Below are 25,107 nucleotides of genomic sequence, written 5' to 3'. Positions count from 1 at the left end.
GCCCTAAGGCCCCTATAGTTACAGGACGACACCATGTAGCATTGTAACGACGGCTAGCTAAAGTAAAGACAAGAAACATTTCAAGATATCGAGCATAGTCATAACAGAGGCACTGACCGTTGGTCGAACAGGCCCCCGCGTACACACAAATCTGGCACCTTATAATCGGTTTATCCTGGCTATTTTACATTGTTTATCTTACAACCTCTTCTCGAAAGAAAAACGCAACAAAGCCAAACGATCAATACATCTTGTGGGTTCAGGCACATAAATAGTAAAAGGATGGGCGTGTGTATAAAAGAGGCAGTTGGTAGATGACGATGATAATACATTCACTACTCTAAGTTTAACGGATGGCATCTGTCGTTCTCTGGGGCGACAGTCATGGTGGCGGTTTGTTTCATTTTCTGGACCTTAAAGGCCAAACTGAAATAAATTATTGACGTTTGAAAACTGATAGGTTATTTAAAGAATAACCAATTTACTTTAAATGCTGTTTGAAGGTGTTTCTGTTTTAAAGATTTCATGAATGTTACGGGGAAGGGAAAGAGACGGCAATGAATGAATAATTCAACTGCCATTTATCAGATGGCACCCTCTAAAAAGTTGAATTAAGACTGTTAGCATAGGCTAATGCAACGGGTTATCCTACTGGAACAAAGCCATGCTTCTGAGTTCAAATTGAAGAACAAAAGTGTACAAGAACTGAATGGCATTATTGAAGATGGCACTGTTTTGCAACTTAAAGACAATGTCACTCAAAATGTCACCTCTTTCAGTGAAAAAATGTTAAAATAGATTAAAATCTCTTCAATATCTTCAGAGAAAGGACGTAAACTTGTAAACATTATTTGTCTTTCTGCTGTACCGTAGACTACAACAGGAGAGAACGACTACGTTAGCTAAGCAGGCTAGCTTGCTACTCCGCTACCTCTCTCCCTTCCTAAGCAAATCGATATTGATGTCACTTCTTCTTTGCCGATTTTAACTTCACGTGTATCCTTCTGCTGCTCTTATCCATCTAAATCTGTTTAATGCTTGTGTTGAAATTTCCCTTTTAATTGTACTGTTATCAAATAAAACGACATAATCGAGAAAAAAACAACTAAATGCATCGATAAAAAAAATACATGACGGGTAAAAAGTACTGTATAAAACCCTCAAATTATAAGTGCTCATAATACAAAGTGCTCAAATTAGTGTTTCCTTCGTCGTCGTCTACGTCTTAGTTTCTCCAGTGGGGGGGCGCTGGGCTGCAGGTGCAGGGCTCTATCCCAGCGTGGTGATATTGGTCCTGCCACCAGGTGGCGCCACAATGCGCTGAGTGTTTCGACGAGGAATGTTGTCGTCAACCTGAGAGCCTAGGTGTCAAAAGCAGAACTCACGTTATTGTCTAGTCGCTTTCTTTACCCCCCGAGTATAAATAGCTTTTAACAGAACAGATATGAGGGTAATTCAGTCATTATAAGCCATTCCGAAAAATCGATAGATGCACTGTGAATGGACACTCCCACTTGTGATGTCACAAGTGGATAGATTCTGATATGGCTTGTAGAGACGTATAAACCTCACAATTCCAATCATCTGAATAATCACAAACTATAATAACCTATTCTTATACCATAGATCGGACTCCAAAATGGGTCTGACAGCGCACAGAACGCTCACAGAAAACTCAGATCACACTTAGTGATTCTTTCTTTAAACTAATACATAACAGAGTTTCCTGTGTGTTGGTTGGGTCACCACAGACAGACAGAAATGGTCTTTTAGGGCCCGGGAAATAAAAGGGGTTGACGATCGCCTGTCGCTGAATGGGAAGTACGAACAAACAGCATGACGGAGACGTCGTGTCTACTGACCAGACAGGCTGAAACCGGACTGGTGGAGGTTGCGAGCGGGCTGGGCGGCGCTGGAGGGGGCGTGCTTGGCCGGGGAGGCGGTGGTGGAGGGGGCGGGGCTCGCGGTCCTACTGGCGATGGACACCTCGCACACCGGGCCGTCGTACAGACCCCTGGGGACGCCCCGCATCTCCGCCAGCTGGGAAACGCATGGGTGGTTTGAGAACACTTTTTATTAGAAATGATGATGAACAACGTCACGTTAATATTGACTGTTTATTTGTGTTCATCTCCCAATGTTTACATTATTCAGTATAATGTCCATATTATTTATTGTTGCATTTTTATCTCTATGCTGCTATAGGTCCTTTCTACCAGGATCTCTATTTTTTGATAATCCTGCTTGTGTTATTATGTGTATGTTATGTGTGATGTCTCTATGTCTTTGAGCTACTTGGACCCTGAATTTCCCCTAGGGATCAATAAAGTTACTATCTATCTATCTATCTATCTATCTATCTATCTATCTATCTCACTTTATGTTGTCTTTGGGCAGCGTTACAGCGCTGAACGGCGACATCTTATTTATTAAGATATAAGTTCCTCTTTGTGCCAGGTTAGAAATGCTTTCCCTCCCTTCATTTAGTTATATAGATATAGACAGACATGTATTATACACTTTTCAAACGATGTGCAAAAAATAAAGTTAGTTAGAAAATGCTATTCTTATAAGATAAATAATAAGATAATTATGATAATACACAACAAAAATCCTAAACATTTGTGTCACTACAGATTCACTCCCAAGTATGTTATCCTTTATTACTTTGATCATGCACATTATAATAACATACGACAGCTAACCTAGAGATACAATCAGAAGCAAATCACACATGTTGTTGACGCCTGGAGCAGCGTTGAACACACCACCACCACCACCACCACCACTGACCTTGCTGCGGGCGCGTATCCTCTTGTACACGTGGTCGATGAAGGGCTTGCGGACCACGTAGCGACCGGCCCCGGCGGTGGTGTGGAGGTCGTTCTCGTCCAGGACGATCTTCCCCTGGCTGATCACCACCAGGGGCCCGCCGCGCACCTCCACCCCCTCCAGGATGTTGTACTCCACCGCCTGGGGGGGGGGAGGGGGAGGGGGGGGGGGGAGGACGCACTCAGGGGTGGAGTCTAACCGACCTGAGCCTGACCTGAGTCACAGGCTCAGGGCGGTGACCACTGACACAGCGGGGTTCATGGAGTTCAAGGCATATTTTCACGTTTATTTTAGTTGACCTTATCTTAACCTCGATGGATTGAATCTAGGCCAGGGCGATGTGGCTGAAAGACATATCACCATATAACTTGATCATATTGATTGATATCGATAACTATTGATCATTTTAATGACCTAAAAAGACTAGGAATTACCATGCTGGATTTAAACACTGTTTAACACTTACTATGACCTTCCACTGTTCTTCATTGATAAATACTCCAATGTCGACACAACAATGAAAAACACTCAAATATTGTAAAGAAGTATGGGACCGTGTTTGTGTAACAAACCCAGCTGCTAGATTCGGTGGTCCAGTCTCGTATCGATATATATTGAACATGTTTTATATTGATATTGATCAAAAGGCTATCACAATACGATCATTTATTGATTTATTGCCCAGGCCTAATTGAAATAATAGCGAGAATGTTTGAATGGATGTACGTTTTCAGTAATGAAGATAATGATGTCCTTTCAGGGAGTGTACAGAAGCTGAATTATAAAATTAAGAAAGGCCATCGTGACTATGAATCCTGTAAACAGCCATAACGTTGTACAGTAGGAGTCGCAGTAAGGGTAGGGGTAGATTATTTGTCATTTGGGTTAAATTCATAACACACTTTCAACACGACTTCAATCAAACGGTCGTAGACGCCCAGCATCGACTGACACAGGAGCACCTCGGCGTTAGGCGTGGCCGTCGTGTCATGAGGACATTATTCTGATGAAGTGGTACTTTCAGTGCAAACCACGCAATCCATTAGAGACAGATGGCCTTCCGGAACATTACCACCGGCTACGGTTCCGGAACCGACTGGCCACTCCCCAGGGCTCCGGTGCCGGGGCTGATGGGTAATAATCATAACACCACAAGCACATGGAGAGACATGGCCGTCTCTAAAGGGGGGAGGGTTGAGTTCGATAGCGAAAGAGGAGCCTTCTGTTTCGCTGTAATGCTGACTAACGAAATACAGATAGAAGTCCTGCATGGTGTGATGTGCTATGATGTCATGATCCCTCCTCTGTGAGGAAACTGGAGCCGATTCAGAGAGACAGAACGATCTCATTTGGGAATTATTCACCAACAGTACAGGCTTGTGTTGAGTGTGTGTGTGTGTGTGTGTGTGTGTGTGTGTGTGTGTGTGCATGCACATGTGAGGTGCGAGTGCATTAGTGTGTTTGACTGTGTGTGCTTTCCTGTGTGCCTGAGTGCATGCACACACATGCTTGTGCGTGTATATGTGTGTGTGTGTGTGTGTGTGTGTGTGTGTGTGTGTGTGTGTGTGTGTGTGTGTATGTGTGTGTGTGTTTTCATGCCTGTGTATTGGGGGGTTGTGTTCAAACATTTGTATGTGCGTGTGCGTGTATGTGTGTCTGTCCTAATGCTGGCGTACGCGTGGCGTGTGTTTATACATTTCTCAGTGCGTATATATCAACGGGGAATGCATGTTCACGTACAGTTTATGTGTGCGCGCGTGCATGCGTGTGTGCCAGTCCTTCATAATGCATGTGTTTATCCTACATGGTAACACAGGCTGTGATGTTACCATTATGGATCTGCTTCCAGTCTCATTGGCTTCTTCCATGATGTCATGGAAGGAAAGTGCTCAGACGATGCATGAATGTCTTCAGACGGTGACCTCATCGCAGGGCTAGCTTCTATTGGCTTACTGGTTGCACTCACACACACACACACACACACACACACACACACACACACACACACACACACACACACACACACACACACACACACACACACACACACACACACACACACACACACAGCCGAGCCCTCCTTGCTCCAGTAACAAGCTTACGAGTCGACGAGGAGAGGTTGCCATGTCCTGGAACTGGCGGATTCTTAAGATGACATCATTCCCATGGGCGTCGTACAGCGTGAATGTACGAAGGACACGCCCTACTTCTGTGGTTTTAAACCAATCAGAAGCACTCAGACGCATTGAAACCGGTGAAAGAAGTCATCCGATAGGCCGGTAGAACAGTGGGACGTAGTGTGCTGTCTGCCAAACTCAATTAGAGGAATTACAGGCGGGGGTAAAGTGAAGGTTTGTGTACGTGACCAGACCAGGTCTAATGAGCTGTGGGTTAGAACGGTTCTCCGGTGGCATACGTAAAAAGACATTTGCAAACCGGAGGGCATGAGTAAGCTGAATATACACGGACAAGAGCTTGTTGTCATGAGTCACCCACCACCAGATGTGTGGGGGTGATCGCAAGCTATAATCGGTCCACTTGTGACATCACGAGTGAGACTGTCCACCCAGATGTACTGCATGATGTATAGGGCAACTCCTCTGTCACCTCGCTGCTGCTGGACTGACACTCCCACTTGTGATGTCACAAGCGGAACAAGCCGTATTGATCTGTGATACACACCATTCTCTGGCCTCGGTCTATGACTTGTCATTAACTACCAGTACAACCGGCCACAATGACACACGCCAAGGCGAAGGAAGCAGCAGGTATGTGTATATTCGTTTAGTAAGAACTTAACGTACATAGTAGTCATTGTAAAACAAACGACTACTACTTGCAGGGAACCACCCCACTTGGCTATTTTCTAATAGAACAGTTCTGTTCATATGTAAATCCCGGACAGATTTTTCCACAAATTCAGACTGCGTTAGTTTCACAACACGTGAATGACGAAGGACTCTCTTCTACTAGAAAGGTAAAGGTAAAAGCCGTACCAGGTATATGTTTTAATATTAATAACATGTGTGGTTCTGTGAGGAGGGAACCAGGTATGGTTATTAATATGAATAAGATCAGACACTTTGAGTTTCGGTTCTCAAACTAAAAGCGAAGGTGGAACCAGGTATAGAGTATTAATATTAATAAACCAGATATAACGAGTTGTGGCTCTGAAACATAACGTGACGGCGGAACCAGGTACAGGTAGTATTAACATCAATAAGACCAGACGCTCTGGGTTGTGGTTCTGGAGCTAAAAGCGAAGCCGTAACCAGGTACGGAGTATTAACATGAACAAGAAGCGTGCGTACTGATTGGTGGTTCTTGGCGGAGATGATCTTGGTGACGTCGGGGTCCCAGAGGACCAGGTCGGCGTCGGAGCCCACCGCCACGCGGCCCTTCCGGGGGTACAGGTTGAAGAGCTTGGCCGCGTTGGTGCTGGTCACCGCCACAAAGTAGTTCTCGTCCATCTTGCCGGACGCCTGCCGGGGAGGGGTCAGAGGTCAGAGGTCAGAGGTCAGAGGTGAGGGTGGGGGAACACTCTATGTAAGCTTGTAACCTGGGGCCACATAACAACTCGTTTTTAGCATCACTGCGTTGCCGATCCTGAAGTATGCTTGCCTGTGTTGCCTGGCAACCATCTCTCTGTCTTGAGGAAGCACATTGCTTGGCTGAAGAATGATGATTGGTTTTTAATAAACGATTGCATTTTAAGTTGTTTATTTTTGGGAAATCAGATTGGGTAGTCTACAGTAACCGTTTTAATAACCATTAGGTGATAACCTTTAACGGTTATTAAAGTCCTCGGTACGCTGATATCACGGCCACATGGGAACCTGTGGCTCCCCACACGACCACGGGCTCGGAGCAGGGGGGGGGGGGGGGGGGTTTGTACGGAGAGAGAGAGAGAGAGAGAGAGAGAGAGAGAGAGAGAGAGAGAGAGAGAGAGAGAGAGGGGTGGTCCTCACCACACATTTGTCCCAGATGAGGGCCATGCGCTCCTCGGTGCCGTTGACCCCCTCAGGGATCAGGGTGAAGTCGTCCTTGCCCACGGCGCGCTGGGCGGTCATGAAGGGGCAGTGGGCGCTGCCCGTCACCTGCAGGTCCCCGCTGCACCGCGGAGGGGGGGGCGGGGTTACAGACGTTACAGACCCCTTACAGACGCCTTACAGACGCCTTACAGACCACGTTCCGTCACATGACCACAATGTCACAGCGCAGTCACATGATCTTCTCTGAGGTTGCTCTATCTCGTGGCGTGACGTCACGTGACCACACGTGATGTCAGGTGTCATTGTGGTGGGCTTGCCCTGGTCATGATGAATCACTGCAAGGTTCAATATTGTACGACTGATGTGGTTGAACACCTTGACTCTGAGGTGTTCCATTGAGACGTCACGTCACCTCAAAGCACCCCGATGCGATTAAGGAATGGAACATGGAGTTCCTTTGATCTCTAGAAATGGTTCTCTTTAGAGAAAAATAACACAAAGTCACTCACGTGAACTCATGCAGGGCCACGAAGGCACAACACGCAGTTCTCAAATATCAATAACATTTCCTTATTCACATTGTGTGCCTCATGAAGACCTACCCTCACATGTGACTGTGTGTGTGTGTGTGTGTGTGTGCGTGCGTGCGTGCGTGCGTGTGTGTGTGTGCGCGTGCGTGCGTGTGTGCGTGTGTGTGGGGGTCACGCCCTCTCACCAGGAGAGCAGGGAGGTGAGGTAGTCGGGGGTGGTGGGGTCGGGGCTAAGCGGCGGGGAGGTGACGTAGGCCGCCGCCTTGGCCCAGTTCTTGTTCCAGTAGTGGGAGCCGTCTGTGCCCAGACTGGCGGTGATGGCCTCGCCGAACACCACCGTCCCTGAAACAGACCACCGCCGTCAGCCGGGCGGAGCCTCCGCCTGGGGGCCCGATCCGCTAGGGCCCCTGTCCACTAGGGCCCAACCATTTGGGGAAATAATCAAACTGCGATTATTTCAACCAATATTGAGATTTAGTATGCAATTCTTTTTTTTTTATGTTCTGTATTATTCACTAAACAAGCGATGAATCAGTCTGTAGTCTGACCAACACAACGTTGGAAGCAGTTGGAAGCAGTCAACGTATAAACTGCTCTATCCTTTAGGCCAGGCCGATGTGTTGAGATGAATTGATGCATGAATTTACATTATAACAATGTAAATGTAAAAAATATGTTAAAAAAATATATATATATACAAATCTTACTGATCTCCAGTACAGTAACAGTAAAAAAAAAAAATAATAAAAAATATATATATATATATATATATTTGTAATCGCAGCCAATGCGATTTGCTTATCGTGTTCTATTACATCGCGATGTCGGTTTGAATCCGATTAATCGTTCAGCGCTACTCTGCACCCTCCTGGCGTTAGCCAGGCTGGTATCAGGCTCTTCTTGTGTACTCAGTGTGAACGGTGGTTTGTGATGCTTCGGCCCTCACCCTTTTTCCTGGCCTGGGCGATGACATCGGCGGCGCTCTTGCTCATCACCTTGGTGATGTAGAGGGGACAGTTGGTCTGATTGGCTACCGTCACGGCCCGGTTCACTGCCTCCGCCTCCACCTGGGGAGAGGGAGAGGGAGAGGTGGAGGTGGAGGTGGAGGTGGAGGTGGAGGTGGAGGGAGAGGTGGAGGTGTGTTACGTTACGTTGGATTGATTTGTCCACCAGGTAAAAATGAATTGTGATAAATACGATAGATTAGAATACGGTGCAGAGTGAAGCAGCAGAGGCAAGCGTTCTGAGACCATGTGGAATATGTACACAGTTATGATTTGAACACGGGGAGGTAGTTTGGTATAAAGTTAGCTGATGAATAAAGTTATTCATTCAGTTAGCTGGTCTGGCTGCATGTCCTCCTCTGGTTGTTCAGTTGGAAACTAATAACTCGCTGAAATGCTCACAGAGGACCAAAGTTGAGGAAAGTAGTAAGTAATAAAATAAAATGCAAATATAACCGACTAACCTCGTTTTTTGCATTCGTTTAGCTACTCTGCACTGTGTCCGGTTGTCCTTTAGAAACTTGCTCCTGCGGCATGTTTCATTTTACTTACTCCCTGCGTCTAGTTGATACAGAAACGGTGTGCGGACAATTTCTGCCATGCAGACAATTTTTAAATGATTTTCCAACTGACACTGTAGTTGTGATACAGAACTGTGTCAATTCAGCTGACTTGACGGGTCATGTTATGGACGGATGAAGATCATTCATGTGTTCATGTGTTCATGTGTCTCACCTCCTCTGGGTGGCTGAGGACGTGACCCTCAGGCCCCGTGATCCCCATCTCCAGGACCCTAAGCTGCTCCTGCACACACACACACACACACACACACACACACACACACACACACACACACACACACACACACACACACACACACACACACACACACACACACACACACACACACACACACACACACCATTTTTAGCATTAGCTAGAAATCTAAAGTAAACATCCGATACATGCTTTAAGGTCTGTTTGTCGTACCTCAGCTATGATGCTTCCGTTCTCTGCGTGGACTTGAGCGATGGCTCCCAGATCACGGAGAACGCTGAACAACTCGTACACCTGCAGTATCGATGGACAGTAAATACATAGTAGGACATATAGTCTCACTAAGAAATAGTGAAATTAGTTTGATTTAATAGCACACACTATATATAGTCTATAGTATATAGTATATATATAATATTATTTAACAACTTATAGTATTGAACAATTTCAAAACTTAAGAGTAATTATACTAGCCTGGTTATGCTATGATGTGATGGATCATGCTTTGATTTATGTGATTCATGTATAAAAGGTGATGTTTTCACATGTGTAAAGGGTGTTATGGATGTTTTGACTTGTGTTATTCATGTATAAAGGATTCACATCATTTGAATGAAACGATTCACATCATTACTGAATCCAATGAAATCCCTCCAGAGTAAAAGTCTCACCTGGTTGTCTGAGATCTGCTGGTCGTCCTTCTGAGACAGGTAGACCAGGAAGGAGTTGACACCTGAGGAGAACAACACGTCACAAGATGAGGGGAGAGTCTGGCACCCTGTATAGTACGCTCGTACACTCCACACTGTGCATAGTCGAGAATACAGTGTACACGACAAGTATCTTCTGCTGCAGAAGACAATTATATCAACATCTGGTTTAGATCGTATTTATAAACAGCTGCTGTAGATAATGAACACGCTAATAAATATCTGGTTTAGATCATATTTATAAACAGCCACTGTAGATAATGAACACGCTAATGAACATCTGGTTTAGGCAGGACTGTGATTGGAGGTGGAGGAGTAGGTGGTGCTGCAGCTGGAGGGGGTGCAGATGGAGGGAGGAGAGGAGGTGGAGATGGGCGGAGGAGGTGAAGATGGGGGGAGGAGGTGGAGATGGGGGGTAGGGAGGAGGTGAAGATGGGGGGAGGAGGTGGAGATGGGGGGAGGAGAGGAGGTGGAGATGGGGAGAGTAGGTGGAGATGGGGGAAGAGAGATGGAGATGGGGGAGAGAAGGTGGAGATGGGGAGAGGAGGTGGAGATGGGCGGGTGGGGGGAAGGTGGGGAGTTGGAGTATGGGTTGGGCGGGGGGTAACGTACCGTGGTCCTTGACCAGGGCCTCCATGTCGTCCAGGAGGCCGCGGTGCCACTCGGTGATGTCCACGTGGAGGGAGTAGTCACAGCACACCTTGCTGTCGGCCCACTCCCTCCACTGGTTGAACGCTGCCAGCAGGCCCACGCCCGGCTCCGCCACCACGTGGTCGACTGGGGGGTGAGGGAGGGAGGGAGGGAGGGAGGGAGGGGGGGAGGGGAGAGAAGCTGAACTCTGAGAAGCTGTTGGTTTTCATTTAATCCGGTGCTATCAACTGATCAATAAAAGAGCCTGGCTGTCCATCTATTAATAGCTTTATCCACCCATCGCTCAATCTAATACATCATCCAGCCATCCGTCTAATCCAATTTCCATGAATCTATTCATCCATCCACCCACCCACCCCTCCACCCCTCCCTCCATCCCCCCCCCCGCACTCTGGCACCACAGCCTGGTGGACTCCGGCGATGGCTTAATGAGGAGCAGAGTGGAAGTGACAGCCCCCCCCCCCCCCGGCCCCCCCCCCCCACCCACCCCCCGCTCACTGATCATGGTGGTGCCCCCGGCCAGAGCCGCCCTGGTGCCCTGGTAGAAGTCATCCGCCGAGGTCATGCCCCGGTCGGGCATCTGGAAGCGGGTGTGGACGTCGATGCCGCCGGGCATGAGCAGACGGCCGTGGGCGTCGATGGTCTTCACTCCGCCCGGCACGATCAGGCTCTCCCCGATTTGCCTGGCGGGCGAAAGAGATAGATAGAGATAGATAGAGATTTATTATTTGTCCTTGCGGAAAATTGTTCTGCGCCATACAGTATGTCTGATACATTTATACAAAAAAAGACAATAAGACAGTTAGACAAGACAGGATAAACAACAGAGTTTCCCTCAGCCAACCACCCCCCCACCCCACCCCCTACCACATCCCCCCACACTCAACATCAGGACACAAACCCCACTATACATTATGAGTAGGATGGTAAAGTGCAGTTGTGCGAGAGAGGCGCAGATACGAGGATGTAGAGGGAGAGGGAGAGAGGAAGCCAGCCAACGTTGGGCTTAAAGGCGGAAACGTGGATGAGCCACTGTAGCTGTCGCACCAGAGGAAAACCGCAAGATTAACGAGTTTTAGATTGACATGAAAAGCGGTTTGGCCCCCCCCCATGGGGACATGGGTTCAACTCCTTGAAGACACAGGGTTGGACCGGTGTTTTCACAATGCCGTCTGCACCACAACGTTGTCGTCTGATGTGCGCCTGGAGCAGGAAGGAGCTGCCTAGGAATCGTAGCCGTAACTCAACGACTTCTTAAAGGTGCCGTGACGTGCCAGCAGGTGTGAGTGTGATTATCCGTTACGAGCCGTTTTGAAAATCTGTCTGTTATGACGTCACAGGTGGGCGTGTCCACCTTGATGTGTGACGGATGGATGAGCAACGTTTGCTACGGTCCACCGGGTAGGCTGGTGGACTGATCTATCCGGCACACATCTAGGTGGACACGCCCACTTGGGATGTCATAACAGACAGATTTTCAAAACGTCTCGTAACGGCTAATCGCACTCACACCTGGTGGCACGTCACGGGACCTTTGAGTGTGGAGCGATGTGCATACGCTCACATGGACATTGTTATTACGATGTGAGGCCAAGCAGACACACACAAAAATATGTAAGCGGTGAAGATGTCGGAGATTAGAGACACAGAGTCACAGACGAGGAGAGGTTGTGGAGCCCTGGGTCCACTCACTTGATGACGCCGTCTTCCATGTAGACGTCGGCAGAGAAGGACTGGTCATCGTTCACGATCTTTGCCCCCTTGATCAGCAGGCGATCGCTCTGCAGAAAAACAGAGAGAAATTATGAATTCATCTATCCAATGAAATAACTAGGAGGGCGGTAGGTCGGATCGGTCAGAATTTGAAGGAACACCGGTGAAAATGTTTTTGGATCTTTTTGCTTTCCGAAACAATTTTAACTTGCGATGCACTATTGTAAGAATTACTTTGAATAAAGTTGCAATTTTAAAGATTTCTTTTTCTTTTCTTTTTCTTTTCTTAGCCATATTTTCCTTACTTTATCTCTCCTGAATTACGATTACTCCTGCAAGCTCCTATTATGGTCTGTAATCTTTCAGTTTTATATCTATTCTACATTTGTTTCAAGAACAATTGAAGAACCTTTGTCCACTTTCAAATGTGCATGAACAACAAATTATACTTCTTCTACTTCAGAACAGAACCAGGGTACGCAGCTGGCCTAACAAAGACAGTGTGAACAGTTTGTGTGTGTGTGTGTGTGTGTGTGTGTGTGTGTGTGTGTGTGTGTGTGTGTGTGTGTGTGTGTGTGTGTGTCCAGCCAGTCCACCCAGTCCATTTTACTGTACACTGGTACAGCTTATGACAGTACTATACAAATGCTAATGGCCATTCTTCTCCAATTCTAATTGTCCGTTATAATTCCATCTGTGCATTCATCACAGCTAAACTGCTCTGCTGAACAGCCTGGCATAGCAACCATCCAGGGGGAGAGTGTTCCTGTATCAATACATACACACACACACACACACACACGCACGCACACACACACGCACCACACTTTGTCTCAGATTCTTTGTGTGTCTGTCACCGATACACACATACACACACACACAATAACAAAAACACACACAGCCTCTGTTACTCTCTTCCGTTCTCTCTCACACACAAACACAGTAACAATCTCTCTCTCAGCCCCCCCCCCCCCCCACACACACACACACACACCCTCCCAGCCCCACTCCACACACACACACACACACACACACACACACTCTCAAAGTTGTAGTCACGGGGACTGAAGCATCCTGCGGTAACAAAGGCCGCAGTGTGTAGAGGTCTGTCTGGAGCCTGGTTCCCATCCAGTAGCACAGGCTATTCAGCTGCTCTGCCTCCTCCTCTCCACGACCTCCTCCTCTACGGCCCTCCTCTCCTCATCTCTACAACCTGCCTCTGTCCTCCTCCTCCTCCTCCTCCTCCTCCTCCTGCGCCTACTGCCTAGCCTCCTTCCCTCCATCCCTTCATCTCTCCTTCCCTCCTTCCTTCCTTCGACAACTTCGCCCAAAGCCCACGCATTCAGACCCAGGAACCTCCACACTGCCACTGAATAGTCAATATGCACACACACACACACACACACACACACACACACACACACAGTACACACACACGGCCAAGTACGCCCTCACACAATATGGTGAACACCAGGGTCGTGACCACTCATCCATTAGCGTGGGGTGAGTGGATGTGTTCTACAAGGTGTGGCACTTCTACAGCGGTATGATGAGCTGAGGAGCATGTGGTCGCGTCCCGGTCCGGAGAAGACCCTCCTGGCACGAGTCCTGCAGCTAGCTAGCACGCTCTCTCTCTCTCTCTCTCTCTCTCTCTCGCTCTCTCTCTCGCCCTCTCTCTCGCCCTCTCTCTCTCCCTCCCTCTCCCTCTCTCTCTCGCCCTCTCTCTCTCTCCTCGGCACACTGCCAGACAGCAGCAACTGCACTTCAGATGTGCTCTCAACCACATCACCACACGACGTAGGTCATCACCGCACGACCCCCACCGCCACCTTGAAAGGATATTATCACATTACTGAGGATCCTGATCCACTAGAGATGTGCAGTGACACGGTTCTGTAGTTCGGATGTTCTATGGTTATTAACTTTTCTGTCTCCTGCTTGTTTCTAATAGTATTGTATGTTAATAACATGTATAGTATGCATAGTGCACCTCAGAAACATTTGTTCCTGTTTCATTTTTAAACGGGTGTTTTCCATAAGAGATCCATAGTGTCCTTTTATGGCTGGGTTGTAGACCTTATTGTGAAGGACGTAGAGAATTGGTTTGGGAGCTGTATGATGTAAGCCCATCATACAGAAGAGTCTGTTTTAGAGGAATGTACACTGAGTTGAAGTGTGATTGAATGAACGCTCCAATGTAAACGTAGCATGACAATACATGAATTATTGTTGAATCAGTACATACACACAACAAAGGGTGTGAATGCCAAATAATTCAGTGCTGAAAGAGAGAAAATGAAAACACTCGTTTTTTCCTCCGTTGTTTTTGTTGCAAGAAATTGCTTTACAAAGAATGTGGCAGTGTTAGCATTTTACACAATGCTAACATGTACTGTTCTCCTGGGACAGGTCACGTCATTGAACCAACACACATCACACCGTGCACAAGGAGATTCACTCTCACATGATCGCTTGGTCTGTTTCGATGTAACCGCGGCAACCTGGGAAAAGTGTTGTCTTCCAAAACGGAATGTTCAAAAGCAAAGTGCTGAGTCAGAAGGGAGCGATGCTGAGTCAGGGGTGGTCAGTGTTTATCTTGGACATTGAGCACTAAGGCAACGCTGGAAGTACCACATAAATCCACTAATGTCCTCCCCATGGTGTAGACGGCGGTGCCATTTTTTATTCATACCTGTATAAAGAGGACATGTACGCATGGCTAGGTCGCCACCAGGCACTACAGCTTGGACTCATTTATTTGTTCAATATTTATCAGCATGCAAAAGTTGATTGATTGATTGATTGATTGATCGATTGATTGATTGTCTTTATTTCGAACATGTAAGCAATTAAAACAAAGTTAAAATAGTAGTAGATGAATAAATAAAACAAAAGCAAAAACAGACACACTTGCCACATGCTCGAAAGTTAGAAGCTATACAATAGTTAGAGTTGGACCATGGTTAAAAAGGTCAATGCTAAACACTGGAGGTTTGTGTGTGTGTGAGAAACACACACACACACACACGTACAAAAGTGCGCACACACACACACACACACAAACACACAGTGCATTTGTTAAGTGATGACTACAGGGGAAAAACAGCATAGTGCAGGTTCCACCAGTCTGTAACATTTTATAACCTCAGTTCATATAAGCAGAAAACAGTGCAAACCTCAGCCCGATGTCACAATATGACAATATGAACCTTGATATTAATAATGCAAAGGCCTGGTCTGCACCAGAACGGACCCACCAACCCCACTCTGTACTCTGTCATCTCCTGCTCCCTAAGTCCCCATGCCGCCTGTGTTTGGGTCACGCTAACGGTTTCCAGATTACTGAACTAAATACAACGAGCCATCAGATAACGTTGTACGAGAAGTCTGAGCGCACCCAAACTGAATTTAGACATTTACACAGAAAAAAAGATTTCATTACGATTTACATTTAGCATGTTCAAGAAAATATCAGACATGCACTCAGAACGTTAATTCTGCCTTCCTCACACTCACACACCAACCGCCTAACTTTGGCGTTCTGTCATTTTCTCACACAATGTTTGCTGATGGAATTGACGGTTTCACGAATGACCTTTCAAACTCTGGATGACTGCCTTTAATTCCTGAGCGAGTTTTTTTAAATGAGTCAGGTAAAATCCATGACCAAAATTCCCAGACGGCTAGTGGCTACCTCAACAGACTATGAACGCACGCCATCTGCGAGCAAGAGCTTTGCGGGATGAATCGAAACAACTTTGGCCCTTTCCCACCCATCTCTGACACTTTTGTTGAAGAACAGACGCAGTAAATCCATTTAGTTTCGGATTAATCGATGTTTCCACCAAAATGTCCCCGGTAATCCCCAGTCTGATCTCAGAGACAAGGGAACGGTTAGTTCTGCCTCGACAGCGACCCCTGGAGGACGAGAACGGAACGAATCAGAACAATAAAACGGCCTCTTCCTTCTGTGTATTATACTCACTCGCAATGCAAATGTTTTCTCGATTCATTTGTTCGGTCAACTTTTGTTATTCTTTGTTATAAGTGTGCTGTTAATTATATTACAATATGTATTCATATACAGCTGTTTGTACATATGTCATATATTCTTGTCAATATTATTGACTATGAAGGGTAGATGCTATCCTAAACTGTTACTATACTATACTATACTATATGTAGCCTAAGCCTCGTGTGGTAGCTTTAGCTTCACCAGACCTCGCCCTGCTGGTTACTGGGACCAACTGGGAACAACAACTGCACAACACACATAGGATGTTTAGCTGTGACTGTGTGGGCGTGGCTGTGTGTGTGTGTGTGTGTGTGTGTGTGTGAGCACTATGGTGTGTGAGTGTGTGTGTGTGTGTGTGTGTGTGTGTGAGCACTATGGTGTGAGCGTGTGTGTGTGTGTGTGTGTGTGTGTGTGTGTGAGAGCCCTATGGCGTGTGTGTGTGTGTGTGTGTGTGTGTGCGGGAGTGCATTCTAGCCTTATTATGCAGATGTCTAATGTCATGGTTGTATTACTATATTATGTTTTCTTTAATGCCATATCAACAAAGCTGTAATATGAACACTGATTACCACCATAATTACTTTAATTACATAATTACATAATTACTGAGAAGTTTTGGTCAAGTCACATAGCACAACGAACCAACCAGTCATAAACAAAAGCCTTCACATAAATGATTCACTCCAAAATACATAAATATATAAATACAGACGGGTAGGCTGCTGGGCCAATGCATAAATAACCGGAATCTTTAGACTAGTGCTCTCCGAATCTGGGTCAGTGTTTGGAGGTTTCACAAACAGAAAACCTGCTGAACGCAATTATGCACCATGCACCGAGAATCTGGACATAACGGCAGGTCTACTAGAGTAGTAGCCTAGCCTACTACTACAGAGTCCACTTGGCAGGATATGTCATCCAAGTTTGGTGTCGTAGAGGAGCAAAAACAGACATGGAAGGAAATACGAGAGCATGTTCCGCTCCGTTCCTCTGTCCCACACCACCACCACCCCACCACCTACTTTCCACTGAACCGCTACTCGCCGTGAACCCGGCCGCGGAGCAGCTCTCCCGGGGAGGGGTCGGCTCGATACCGGCCGCGGAGCGGAGCGGATGGGCGGATGCGGAGGAGCAGCATTGGCGCCCCAACAGTTGTCGTGTTGGACTACAGTCAGACAGCTAGCGACTGAACCGCGCCTCAAAGAACATAATACAGAGACGACACTTATCTCGGGGTAACTCTTAACTCGAAACAAACAATAAATCACAAACTCTTGATCATTTAGCGACGGCGTGGCGCGTTTGCAACGATTGTGTGACCAGATCCTCCATAGAAAAGTGAAGATATGAACTGAGTGGGAAGCTTGTCGCAAAGAGGATACTGTTAAAGTGAACAGTGCTGCACACTCCCCACCGCAAGCCCTCAACCTGCCACTCAAAACCACCAAGCCCTCAACCTGCCACTCAAACCCACCACAGAGCCGGCGGATCATCCGTCGTGTGCTTAAATTTAACCAGCAAAACATCTGAATGGTAAATCGACTGCATTTAAATAGAGCTTTTCTGACCAGTGGCCACTCAAAGCGCTCTACAATATTGCCTAAACATTCACCCATGAAATGCACACATTGACACACCGACGGCAATGCAAGGCGAGATGCAGCAGTGCCCTGCTCAGGGACACCGCGACCCTTAGCTAGGAGGAGCCGGGAATCGAACCAGCAACCTCCTGGTTACCAGCCGCCCCAAAACAACTATCACCATGACAAATCAACACATCGTTTGCAAACTAGGGCTAAACTGGACTCGTGTGACTCCGACTCAGTTCTCCGTGCTTCTAAAATAACCACCTAAAACAATTCAATAAATATCAATCAATACAATTCAACATAATCAGGAAAAAAGAACCCAGGAAGACCCGACTCACTGTGATGCGGGGGATGTTCTTCTTTCCCTGATAGCCGGACATCTTCACGGGTCTGCGGACCGCTGCTAGTGCGACGGGGTGGTCCGATTAGAGCTGCCGTTCGCCGGGTGGAAACAACCGGTGGTGGGGCGGAGGGGCGGAGGGGGTGGGTGGGCGAATATCAGCCGGAATGTCTGAAGTTTAATGCCGATTGCACTGGACGACAATGCAGGGTGCACCAGGAGAACAGAACCGGGTGAAATGTGGAAACAAACTCACGCCCTTGCCTTGACTCTCACAAATCTCCCTGCCGATGCACCAAACCCACACGCCGGACTCTTAGACCCAGACAGGAGGAGGAGGAGGAGAGGAAGGAGGAGGAGGAGGAGGAGGAGGAGAGGAAGGCCTGTCCTCCATAAATCTTAGTGTGCATGCGCAGGACCCCGCCTTGCTCCCATTCAGAAGCGAAAAGCTAATGGATGGTGATGTGCTGCTTGCGGGCCTATTGACTCTTCATAGGTCATCACCGACTGTGATCTGTAGCTGTATCTGTATTGTAACGGTTCGTGTATCTGTGTACGGCCGAACCGTAACCCTGCACTGCATGGTTTCCATGACGCCCCACGCACACTGCTGCGCCTCTATCCCATAATATCAGCCGTCCTCCAGGCTTCTCCTGCAGAGGATTTTTTTTATTTTTATAACGGCTACAGAATCGATGTAGAATATGCTTATTTAGGAACATTATATGGATGTGGAGTAGGCCCTAGGTCTATATAAAAAGCCAAGCCTCATCATAACATTTAAAGAAAGCTTCATAACATCACTGTTTCATAACGCTCATATGTCGACGTGATGTCAGTCTAAATATCCAATGATTCGAAAACATTAATTTAAAACAAATGCACGGTGCAGCCACACAGCAGGACACCATAGACAAGTGACAGTAATTCGAAGCGATTGATTACTTTTTGTCGCTATATTTCCTGCAAGTCACTGCAACTGCAAGCATGCATCGTTTAAGCAGTGAGGGTAAAAAACCACCAGGGGGAGGGGGGGGGGGGTGGCTGCCCGTAAGCCGTCTAGCAACCAACAACAGTCTCAGTTTCACTGCTAATCCCAATAGTCTACAGATGGCCCTTTTGTTCGAGGCACCAACCAGTGGACCTCCAAGACGCTGTATGGACCACTTGCGTTAGAGCCTTGATGACGTAGCGCGCCACGCCCTCCCGAGGACTTCAATCAGCGCTCTAATTGACCACGTAATGTCGCAGTGCTCGATGGGAGATGTAGTCACACGGCGCCTACCGGCTAGAACAAAGTAAAGTTCACTACGGCCAATCCCTTTATATGCCTACAGGCCATATAGCCTGGGCGTTTCAGATCGATTAATTCAATCGTGATGACATAATTAAATCCCGTCCTATGTGCTCGAGGAATCCGAGGGTGTGGTGGTGGTGGTGGTGGGGGGGATGTGGACACGTCGACTAGTAGGAAAGAAAGCAGAAAAGAAAGAAAAAATAACGGAAGAAAACAGGAAATAAAGGCTCATTCACCTTGTTGTCCAGGTTCTGCAGGGCTTCCTTCCCCTTGCAGTCGTGGATCTCCACCTTCCGGGGCTGGGAGATGTCCGTCTGCCGGTCGATGACCCGTCCGCCTGTCCCCGGCGTCCCCCGGCCGGACGCCCCCGAGTCCAGGTCCAGCGTCTTGCTGTCCGCCGAGCCCTCCACCGGGCAGAACATGCCGCAGAATTTCTGCCTTGCTCGCGGGCTGTCCTGGCCCATGTTCTTAAAGAAAGACGGGAACTCCCCGGCAGCCGACATGCTTGCAGCTTGCAGACGTGGAGGAGGAGGATGGATGGTGGTGGTTCGGTTCTGGTTCACAGACAAGCCGATGTGTCTCTATAGTGGTGGTGGGGGGCCGTTAGATCCTCGGACAGCCACCGCCTTGCCGTTTGGGGGGGGTGCAGGTGGGGCGGTGTGAATAACAATAATACTAATGATAGGCTGCTAATCACGGCTAGTGGTGATGCATATCCGGGCTGCAAGACAAAGCACACACCGATCCACCATTAATATTGATGATGCTGGCTGGGAATGCAATTAAATTAAATAAAAAGACGCCCCATCATCATTCAACGAACCAACAGACTCCACAGCCAAAACCGAATGTGCTTACTCATGAAATAGGATTGTATTGTAATCAGACCCTGGCCGGTACCCGACGGAGTCTGGAGAAACGGACAACCTAACGTCAAAAAACACATATCGTCCGACATGCCGTAGGCTATAATGAAAGAAATGTGTGCAGAATATAATAGCATATCTACCTGTAGCTTGTGTAAACCGGTCCGGTGTCTGGAGTCCTCTGACCGGTGCCTAAATGAAAATACCTCCTGCTGCCTCTTGTCTTACCGCGATAACTCTGCTCCATTAGCTGTGTGATCTCCCGGGCTCCCAATCAATAGCTGCTGTTTGACTGGTAATATTGGAAACGGAGAAAGAGGGAGGGGAGGGAGGTGGATAGAGCGAGGGAGAGAGTGGGAAGGGTGGTGTGGGGAGAGAGAGAGAGAGAGAGAGAGAGAGAGAGAGAGAGAGAGAGAAGGAGGGGAGTTAGAGAGAGGGCAAGAAGGAGAGAGATAGGAGGGAGGCAGGGAGAGAGAGAAAGATATAGAAAAAGCGAGAGTGCAGAGAGAGAGGTATAGGAGCAAGGGAGAGAGAGGAAAGTGAGCGATGGCTTAAGGGAGGGACATGGAGAGAGAATGGAAGCCAGTGAGCCCCACCTTGTGGGGCGGCTCAGCGGCAGGGGGTGGGGGGGGCATCTGGGGGTCAGAAGGCGACCAGAACCCTGGACAGCTCCGGGTCCCACCTTGGTGCACCAGAGCAGGGTGCTGTCTCTTCAGCACCCCCCCCCCCCCCCCCCCCCCCCCACCCGGGACACACAGCAGATGGGTGATAGGTCTCAAGATGGAGAGGGTGTTTCCCACACACTGAGTGTAACCTCTTTAATCTACACTAAATATTCTTCAGGGGCTGGAATAACATTAAGATCAGCTGATGTCAGCGCCTGCCTAATGATGGTGTTTGTGCTGTGCAGTATATACTGGAATAACAAACACAACAGGAGATTTAGCTGGTGTTTCTCTAGCGGATTGCGATTGGAGAATCCAGATTAAATCTGATGTTCAATTCACGTTTTCATTACGTTTAGTCCTTTAGAAGACACTCTGATCCAAAGTGACTCATAAGTCCAAGCTGAGAACAATTGCAATCAAAACTGGAGTAGCGACAATAAAAGGTAAAGCCATACAACCTAGTTTACTAAATCCTCTTCCAGTTTTTATTTGTTTGTAGTTGTGTAGTTTGTTTGTAGTTGTCTCCTCATGCAGTATGAAATCTATTAAAGAATCCTTCATACTTTCCTGTGGCCGGCTATTCTTATTCTGTGTGACCTTCAAATATTGAAGCTCTATTGACTAACATGACACTGCTATCCATAATGCAAATACGGCTCCACACTTGAGCTCTTCATCTGACATACAGATTGCACTATGCCCTTTCTATATCCAACAATTGCTTCCTTTGATTCCATTAAGAAATATTTAGTTCATTCACAATTTTTCCATTTATATGTATCATTATCATCTTGAAGTGATTGCTGGGTTATACAAGTGTTGGATTGCCCATAGGTAGGTCTGTTCTGGGCATGCTCCGTCACTCTGAACTGTCCCCTGGGATGTGGAACTTCTATCCTCCATGGCCTGTTTCCATAACAACACCCAGTGTTGAACATAGCTGTGCGCCTGCTATTCTCATGGTGGCCTGTGTGTGTGTGTGTGTGTGTGTGCGTGTGTGCGTGCGTGCGTGTGTGTGCGTGTGTGTGTGTGTGTGTGTGTGGGCGGTATTCTGTGACAGTGTGAAAGCAGGACATAGAACAAACACATTGATATGTTAACTGCATTCTGACTCAAGATTAAACCTGAGATGGTGGTTGTGTTGGTGGTGGAGGTGGTGTTGGTGGTGGAGGTTGTGGAGGTGATGGTGGTGGAGGTTGTGGAGGCGATGGAAGCAAGGGTGGTTGGGGGAGAGAAGGGTAAATTTGGAGGTTGGGGAGGTGGAGGGGTCGGTGTTAGTGTGGATGGGGGTGGCGATGGGGTTGGTAGGGTGGAGGTTGGGGAGGGGATGATGATGTTATTGTGGATGGGGGTGACGATGGGGTTGGTAGGGTGGAGGTTGGGGAGATGGAGGGGTGGTGTTTGTCCTCTGTCACCCCAGACATCACAGTGATATTAAAACGGTCTTGGCTTACAGTACACGTAAAACATTGTGTGTAGAATAAAGACATTCAGACAAAGAACTAAAGTAATTTGTGTTGTGATTCAGAACACACCAGAAAATATGTTCTGAACAACAGCAGTTAAAAATGATATATATATAATATATAAGAGTATACAACTATATATATATATATTTCATATACATATATACATTGTTTTGGATACCTGACCTTGACCGTTTCAAAATGGAATAGATGGGCCATAATTATAACAGAATAACAGAATACAATTAATAATAGTATGCAAATTAAATGTTAGAATTTTGAGACAAACTACTGATATTAGCACATACATTAAATGAATGAATGGATGAAGAAATTAATTAATTATTGAATGCATATTTGTAATAATTATAATTAATTTAATTATTTAATGAAGTACTTAAACAGCTGTACTATCGTGTTGATTCTATAAAGACCTCGACTGAAAGCCACTCCCCTATTCATCAACACACAGATTACGAGGGTTCCTCCTTACAAACCATCCCTCTCCTCCTCTCCTCTCGACCTCCTGTCCTCCTCCTCTCCATCTTTCCATCTATTCCTCACCACCTCCTCTATTCCTCACCATCTCTCCTCCTCTCCTCTCCACCTCCTCTCCATCTCTCCTCCTCTCCTCTACACTTCACTATCTCTCCTCTACTCCTCATCGTCTGCTCTTCATCGCTCCTCTTTTCCTCTACTCCTCACCATCTCCTCGCCACCTCTCCTCCTCTCCGTCTCTCCTCCTCTCCTCCGCCTCCCTCCAACCTCCTTACCCAAGCTCAGAACACCTGTTCTCAGCCAATCCACAGGCAGCACAGTCCCCGCTTGCTCCGCCCACTGCAGCTAACCCCGTTGCCATGGGTTACAGGGTGGTGTCCACTGCCTATGTCTGTATTCCCTCAGTGGACCCACTGCTTCGGCGAGAAAGACACTGCGTTGCTGTGGGGTGTAGAGCTGTGCGTCGGGGGAGAGATCAAACCAAACATAGAGGCTCTGTAGCTCAGATGGAGCGGTGATGTAAAACAATAGCGATAATGGAGAGTGAATCAAAGTGCATAGACATAATGGAGAGTGAATCATAGTGCCCTCACTCACTCACTCACACACACACTCACACACACACACACACACACACACACACATATACATATACATATACACACACACACACACACACACACACACACACACACACACACACACACACAAACACAACCTTGCTCTTGGGGAGTGATTCTGCAGAAAAGATAAAGGGCTGATTGTGCAGCCCTGATGCGACCACAGACTCTGATCATTTACACATCCCCACCCAACCCTAACCCAACCTTAGTGGCCATGATTGAGTACATGGTAGTAATATTAATCATCTTCCAATAACATGCACATTGTAATAGCACAACAATGTAAAAAAAAAAGGTGAAATATGCATACTTCAAAACCGGTTTAATTCAGGAGGTGAGCAGTTGATTTTAACTATAACACCAACAGCAGAAAAATGTAATATGGGTTACTCAAGGACGTTTCAGACATTTGGCCAAACCAACAGCTATTTTACATATTTTTGAACCAGTTTCAGATAAGAGGCATACAGTTGATATGAACGTTCACTCAAGGTTAAGGACATTAAAGTGGCCAGACCACCATTTTAAATTATTTTGACACGGTTTCAGATATTGAGGCGTACTGTTGATTTAACCATGAAGACAAACATCAAAATATCTCCATGGTAACAGGCATAACAGCACAGCTGGCAACGTTAAACAAAATCACATTTCAGTTGATGGAGGTGTTCAACACAGAACAGATGTGTCCATTTGTCTAATTGTAAAGAGACCCAAGCTGCGTTCACATTACCGTCATGATTCATTCAGATTAACTTGATTAAACTTGATGTTTAGCCCTGATTGCTAGTGCAGCAAGTCCAGATATGAAATCTGGAGATCTGGTATCAGATCTCATAAGAAAGTGGATCTGATTGGGACATTTCAGATTATATGTGATGAAAATCTGAAAATCTCTGAAATCCTCAGATCTGTGTGATATGTAGAGGAATCAGGGTGCTATGCCTTTTGTGACCACCAGAGAGCGCTACTTGAGTGGCTTGTGGTTCGATAGCCACCTCCAATGAATACGCTCAGAGGCGCAGCTCTGAGTTGAAATTAATAATGAATGGAAAAGGATATTAAACATGATCTCATAGTAACCCTCCGAATGTAAAGCACCTAGACAATGCCGTTTGAGAAAGTGCATGGATTATCTAAAACTAAGGAGACTAAGCTTGCGTTTGTACTGACGTGAAGGTTGGCTCCTTTCCAAGAATATTATGAACTGCTGCTGCCAAAGCAGGAAGCAGATCTCAAGAATTAAGTTCACCTCTTTGTAGTAATAAGTGTTTCAAATGCTTCTTCTTTATGCCATGACCTGCATTAGAAAGTCAGCAGACCTGCTGGAAGGGAAATGCCACACATTCCTTGCTTGACTCTTCCTGATCGGTCCCATTAGTTAAACTATTACTGCCTTCTAGACCATATCCGTCTCAAACATCTCCGCGCTTTAACTTTGAAGGGCTTTTGAAGGAACTGTGAAATTAAGAAGTATCTGTAAAAGTGAATTTGTGAATCAACTGAAACAACATCAAAACATAGACTGCAAATTGC

General features: G+C 46.8%; 1 protein-coding gene across 1 annotated transcript; it reads right to left on the bottom strand.

The window, feature by feature from the left end:
- Nucleotides 1-1,232: 1,232 nt before the first annotated feature.
- Nucleotides 1,233-18,331, bottom strand: LOC311362889 (dihydropyrimidinase-related protein 2-like). Its single transcript, XM_084482782.1, has 14 exons — nucleotides 18,152-18,331; nucleotides 12,189-12,277; nucleotides 10,995-11,179; nucleotides 10,458-10,622; nucleotides 9,807-9,868; nucleotides 9,349-9,429; nucleotides 9,094-9,162; nucleotides 8,301-8,421; nucleotides 7,540-7,696; nucleotides 6,801-6,942; nucleotides 6,144-6,314; nucleotides 2,794-2,973; nucleotides 1,863-2,040; nucleotides 1,233-1,361 (listed from the first exon to the last, which is right to left on the bottom strand). The coding sequence occupies exons 1-14, from the start codon at nucleotides 18,191-18,193 to the stop codon at nucleotides 1,270-1,272; spliced, it is 1,734 nt and encodes a 577-aa protein (XP_084338908.1). The 5' UTR covers nucleotides 18,194-18,331; the 3' UTR covers nucleotides 1,233-1,269.
- Between the last annotated feature and the right edge of the window lie 6,776 nt (nucleotides 18,332-25,107).

The sequence above is a fragment of the Micromesistius poutassou genome (assembly GCF_964030765.1).
Source record: "Micromesistius poutassou genome assembly, chromosome: 18".
Lineage (NCBI taxonomy): Eukaryota > Metazoa > Chordata > Actinopteri > Gadiformes > Gadidae > Micromesistius > Micromesistius poutassou.
The sequence above is the reverse complement of the archived record's forward strand: the minus strand, read 5'-3'. Positions and strand labels throughout refer to the sequence as shown.